This window comes from Salvia hispanica, chromosome 4 (assembly GCF_023119035.1).
Source record: "Salvia hispanica cultivar TCC Black 2014 chromosome 4, UniMelb_Shisp_WGS_1.0, whole genome shotgun sequence".
Lineage (NCBI taxonomy): Eukaryota > Viridiplantae > Streptophyta > Magnoliopsida > Lamiales > Lamiaceae > Salvia > Salvia hispanica.
The window spans coordinates 33,382,288-33,388,224 of record NC_062968.1 but is presented as its reverse complement, the minus strand read 5'-3'; the positions used below and the strand labels follow the sequence as shown (position 1 = coordinate 33,388,224).

The window sequence follows — 5,937 nt, the reverse complement described above, 5'->3', positions numbered from 1 at the left end:
CTCTGTCCCATTAAAAATGCAACGTTTTCCTTTTTTTATTGTCCCATTAAAAATGAAACGTTTCCTTAAATGGAAACAACTCTATCTCTAATTTTTCATCTCTCTTACTTTACTCTCTCTTCATTAACTCACAAAACAACACTACATAAAATCCCGTGCCGATTCTCAAATGTTGCATTTTAAGTGGGACGGAGGGAGTATAAAAGATGAGTAGTACGACGTAAGTTTGAATCTACATATATATGATGCATGCATGTTTGTAAATTAGTTGAAGAAATCTTGTCATGTAGTATATAACAAATAACTAGTCATGACGTAAAGGACATATACATTAGTAGGAATATGGAGCATTCTCAAATCAAAAGCAGTGACAGAGCCATAATTTTTCAGCATAACATATCATCATCTTATTTGATTTGAATAACAGCATGTCAGCAAAACTAATTACACATATCATCCTGTTATAACGCCTCTAGCAAGAGAAGGACTCAAAGTTTTGGGGTTTCACCAGCCAGTTTCTAAAATGTGGGCTAGCTTTTAGGGCCTTTGACGCTGCACTGTATTCTTCGGCACAGTCCTGTGATAGAGAAACCATGTGATTCGGTCATCTCCTCAATATCTTTAGACTCAAGAACAGATATACAATATCAACTGAATAAATCATAGGACTCAACTGCTAGAAAATAATTCATTAGATCTGCTTGGAAATTACACCCAAAGGTACTCATAAAGTAGGTGGTTGGATGAATATAACATGAGGCACTTGGTTGTCTAGTATAGGAACTCTATAAAGACATGCCGAGAAGTGACATCACAATTTTGTACCTTGAGTTCTCGATAAGTGAGATCCCTGGTGCGGCACTGTGAAGGGTGATCTTGCTTGAGTGAAATAAAAAGCTCCAACAATCGCTTCCTAAGAACAAAGGATTAAATAGAGTTAATAGCAGCTTGATACTATTAGTTAAAAGATTAATCATGAAGGTGACAATTAGTTCTTGTAGTAATTTTCTGTTTTAGAAGAAAAAAAGGTCTGCAGTTCTAAAAGCAGTTAAGTATGGCCAATCAATGCAGAATTCACTTGGAAATATCCGTTAGCATTCAAGTATGGTGTTAGGTTGTTTAAAAGTTTATGCCGTATAGAGAGTAGTATCCTTGGCGGAAGGAGTTGAAATGACCTACCCATATATGAGATTCACGTGGCCCAAGTTCATTAAGATTCAAGAATATTGACTACGTGGTTTGTTGTCCTATTTAATCCGGAAAACAAAAACTGCAGAGGAATTATCAAACAAATGAGAAATTCTACAATTCCAATATTGCACGTGACAAAGGAAGCCAAAGCAATGATTTCTTATATAACCTATTTAACAACTCATCCTAGATTCAGTACTTAAAAGTCAAGTGTACTAAAGTTTTTGTTGGTGACCTAACAATACTTACTTGCATAAAGATGCCTGTGAAGATGGAAACAATGCACCTTTTGCAGAGGTTCCCTGCTTTCTGCCAGTTGTTCCAAGAATGACTTCATGCAAGCCAGATTTATTCCAGCATATTGAATACCTTCGAATCAAGGAGACTCCAATTTCAGAGATCAGGCATAGCAAGAGTAAAGATAAATTCCAACATCAGATGTATTTTTAAAATTCCCACCCGCAAGTTAAGGTTTCAAGAGCAGTCTCACAATGTTGAAAGTCCTTAGGTGGCACTGGAGCAACATGAAAGCATGGCTGTAAGATAAAAATAAAATAAAGCTTTGAGTTGTATTCAACACTCATATGGCTAACAGGAGAAACAGTGCACTGCATGACCTTATTCACTTTAAAAGGTTTTGTCAGATTGTTTGACAGTGGAATGATCCTCTCATATAAAGATCTTCTTAGATGGTCTCCAACAATCTTTTCAGAGTCAAATTGCGATTGCCCCACAATTATAGAGGAAATATAAATTGGCTCCATGAAGCAGGTAAGCAGAGCTCCTGTGTAAAAGACAGATTAATTAGACGATCGCAAGAAATTACTTTCACACAGTTAGCAAAATAGCTTCCAGTTTTGAAAAGGTGTCTTCAGAAGTGCATATCGCTTATAAAACTACCAACTGAGACAAATCCATTTTCTAACTAACTAGCAGAACTAAATAAAAAAATACAACCCGGAACAGAGGCTTAGTACGGATTATTTGCCTAGTTGTTGATTTAGCGACGGGAGTTTTGGAGGTTATTCAGAAATCACCATACTTGCCAACTTTCAGGCTTTACTCTTATGAGGAAAACTCATTTAGGGGATTTGCTAATTAACTTCTACTACTTCTTAATAACCAACTAGTTAAAGATTAAACCATTAGAAAAATTCTTCATTCTTTTTACAGGTTCAGCTAGTTTCCAGGAAGGATTCATGATGCATCACACCAACAGCAAGCCAACATATAGATGGCCTCTGCACAAATTCATCATATGACAAGCAAATACCTTGAACTCCCACAACATTCCAGCGAGCAATCTTGTCAGAGCAGCTTACAGACAAAGTCGTATCTCCTCGACCAGGCTTCCTGTGAACTGTACCGGGAACTTGAACAAAAGCACCTGGAGACAAATCTTTGAGATTACACTCCAATAATCCAAATTAAGTGCTTTAAAGTTTAAAAGAAGAAAACAAAGACCAGAACGTAAATATAAGAGGTTAATCATTCTAGAAAACACATAAACATAGCAGCTGCAGGCATCCCACCCAAACCACCAGAGCCAAAATAAACCAAAACTACCATTCTGTAGAGACTCTTGCGAATGGAGACATTCATTGTTAGGCTTCTCTAGAGAATTATTACTAATAGAAGTGAACATCTGGGAATTGAGAGATGCATCGCCACCTGTTACAGAAGGATGGATCGCATATTGAGTCCAGTAATCACTAAAAAAAGAAAAGGAAAAGCGAAAAAACTAATACCAACATGGTAATTGCGATATATACAGATGCAATTCCCAGCCATGTTTCAGTTCAAATTTTTCTCCCTCGGATTTATCCGCCCTCAACTGGAAAATTGCGTCAATCATGTCATCATTCGGCAAAGCCGCGCTTCCATCATTGCTAAGCTTCCTATAATTTTTTGCCAAGCAATCAATCTCTGTATAGAAATATCTAGAAAAATGAAGGGAATTTATTAGGTTTATGTCAATATTGAAGATATGAAACTAAAATCCAGTAAGGAACTAAAATCCGAACCTAAGAAGAGATCGCCTGGCGATTACTTCAGCATGCGAATCGTTCACGACATCGCCGCTCGAACTCCACCGCGATCTCCCCAGACACTTCGTCCCCGTGCCCAATGACACCACGCGTAATCCTTCACACCAGACACTTACAAAAATAACTAACGGGCAATATCCAGAGTTATTATCACAAAAGTAAATCCAAAAATCACCAATTTACTCCGGAAAATCTGAATTTACTAACCTTGCGAAGGGCTGGAGAGCAGAAAAGCGGCTAAGACGGTGACTTCGCGGCCTTGAGGCTTCCCTTTCTTGGGGAGAGAATTGTAGACCGACATCACTGCTTCTGAAACCTTCTCTGCCCATGGCTTCTCCGGCGATGACATCATCGCCGGTGGCGCTCGAGTTTCAGCGGGAATATAAACTTCATACGACGTCGTTTGAATGTGCTTTAACCGGCGGGCTTTAATTGGGCTCAAAATCGATCCAATTATATGACCAAACTAAGCCCAATATTTTCATTTTTAGGCCTATAACCCAATTTTACTCAATTCTCATATTTTACATCTTTTAAGATGATTCACATTGACAAAGTTTGTATTTTCAAAGACAAATTGCCCTTTATAAATATATATTAAATGTTGTGATTCGTAAAAATTAAATTGATTATAAAATAGAAATATTTAGATCATGAATAGAACTTGTTAATATAGAAATATAGAATCTTGAATGATAAGGCTGGTGTCTAATTATTGGCGTGATTGGGCAAGTTGTAAGAGATATCTACTAAATTAATAAAAGTGTGTGGTATTGGTGCATTATACGATTGCATATGATTATTTCAGCAACTATACTTTGGTGTGACACCCTAAAGAGGAGCACTTTGACCTAACTTCGAAAAAAGCAATTTAAAGACATGGATAGCCCACATGCATATACATTTTTCAAATGAAGTCTTTATATAAATATTTTTATTATCATAATTAAATTCTTCCCTGGCTGCGATTTTTCTTCGCGAATAAAAATAATTATACTAATTTTGTTAGAATTATATATATATGCATGTAGGGATGTAATCAAGTGCTAACTAATTATCAATCCCAAATTGAGACCAATTTTCAACCATTAGATTAGAAGATCTTGTGGTTAATATGATGTCAAGTGTAATATATTTTAAATTTAAATAATTATTAATTAAATTAAAAGGGTATTAATGTCAAATCCTATATGTAGTAATTATAACTAACTACTTTCTCTCTCCTCAAAATCATCTCAAATCTTTAAATTTACGTAACTATCTCAATTTAAATTATTTTTTCGCTAAAAATATATCAAAGTAAAGATAATTTAATAAGGATTCCAACGTGATCTCAATTGCATATGTTCCGACGATGTTCGGGTGATGAAATTTGATAAATTATATTTCAATTTTCGTACATATTGATAAGCAAACTTATTTTCAACAAATGCAACAAAAAATCTCAATATATTGTAGGCAAAATCTCAATATTATGCATGTCCAATCTCAATAACAATGTGTTGATATTCCAATGTCATATTGTTGATATTTGTAATACACAATGTTGATATAAAAAAACACTCACGAAAATTATCATATGATAACATAATGACGATATTACCCTTTTGTTGATATTTTGTCTACTATTTATTGAGATTTTGTGAGCTTTAATCTCATCCACTCATTTTAAAATCCAAGGATGGAGATTTAGTCTTGATTTTGGATTAGGGTGCTAAAAGCATTAGAATAGGATCAGTAATAATAGTATTATAATTATATTACTACTAGTATGTAGTAAAGAATTACCAGTAGTATATAAACACACTGTAATTCCTAATCAACTATGGATGAAAGTTTATAACTGATGATCTCATCACGCATGCATGTTGTACTATTAATGTGCAATTCACTACATGTGAAATGATGTGTTTGTTGTCGGTTCAAAAAATAAAATTGTGGTGTAGACAAAATAATTTTTGCTTGTACTTTTGGTTTAGCTTCCATGTTTAGGAATGTTGAAGGCCTGATATATTTGTGAAGGTGTCAATATGATTAAGAAGATATATAGTGAGATATGTGTGTGTCATAATATTCCTAACAATAGTAGGGTTCATAATATGATAATGGTGGGATATGAATTTATTCGAAGACTAGTGGTCATTGATTAGAAATTAAGGCCCCCATCTCAAAAGTTAGATAACAGCCTGGCTAATTACTAAAGCATAAATTGTGCTCATTTCCCACCCAACCCCATCAATTAGATACATAAATAAATAAAATATTAACATTAATTTAGAGGTCATTTGATCTTTTTATAAAAGAAAAACAATTGTGTTTGTAAAAAAATATAGGTCGTTTCATCCTTTTTATAAAGTAAAAACATCACTAAAATTTTTGCTGATGATGTGCCACTAAGTTGTGAATCGTAACAAACCGTATTTGAAATGTAGGAAACTAGGTATACCTTGATTTACAGAGATTCAATTAGTGGAAACTGATCTTGATGTATCCTTAAAGAAGAACTCAAAAAAATGACAATAAAAGAAGACAGCATATAATAGTAAAACCGCTAGGATACCAATTGAAAATAGTAGCCAACTTGTACATACAACATAGTTATATCCTTTATAACTCATAGACATTTAACCATGACATTAACAAGGTTCATGCCTTACTAATTTATTTTCAATCAATTAACCTTATTCATCTACAAAAG

At 34.3% G+C, this 5,937-nt stretch overlaps 1 protein-coding gene across 3 annotated transcripts; it reads right to left on the bottom strand.

Moving 5' to 3' along the window:
* Positions 1–356: 356 nt before the first annotated feature.
* LOC125185161 (tRNA-specific adenosine deaminase TAD1) lies at positions 357–3,735 on the bottom strand. 3 transcript variants are annotated; one of them, XR_007170073.1, is made up of 11 exons: positions 3,447–3,735; positions 3,216–3,336; positions 2,944–3,131; positions 2,758–2,862; positions 2,465–2,578; positions 1,809–1,975; positions 1,651–1,727; positions 1,441–1,560; positions 1,180–1,270; positions 826–913; positions 528–577 (listed from the first exon to the last, which is right to left on the bottom strand). XR_007170073.1 is itself a non-coding variant. In XM_048081655.1 (10 exons), exons 1-10 carry the CDS (start codon positions 3,589–3,591, stop codon positions 473–475), a joined length of 1,188 nt encoding a protein of 395 aa, XP_047937612.1. In that variant the 5' UTR covers positions 3,592–3,725; the 3' UTR covers positions 357–472. The 3 variants fall into 3 exon arrangements, 2 of the variants coding, with proteins under 2 accessions (XP_047937612.1, XP_047937611.1); XM_048081655.1 differs by lacking the exon at positions 1,180–1,270 and having other exon boundaries at positions 357–577; positions 2,944–3,089; positions 3,447–3,725; XM_048081654.1 differs by lacking the exon at positions 1,180–1,270 and having other exon boundaries at positions 357–577; positions 3,447–3,723.
* Positions 3,736–5,937: the final 2,202 nt, after the last annotated feature.

Bases quoted from the DNA above. Each gene is read 5' to 3' on its own strand.
- LOC125185161 (XM_048081654.1), bottom strand. From the start codon at position 3,591: ATGATGTCATCGCCGGAGAAGCCATGGGCAGAGAAGGTTTCAGAAGCA. The intron at 1,561-1,650 runs GTGGGAATTTTA...CTTGATTCGAAG, and splicing joins CTTGAAACCTTAACTTGCGG to GTATTCAATATGCTGGAATA. The intron at 914-1,440 runs GTAAGTATTGTT...CTTTGTTCTTAG, and splicing joins TCACAGGCATCTTTATGCAA to GAAGCGATTGTTGGAGCTTT.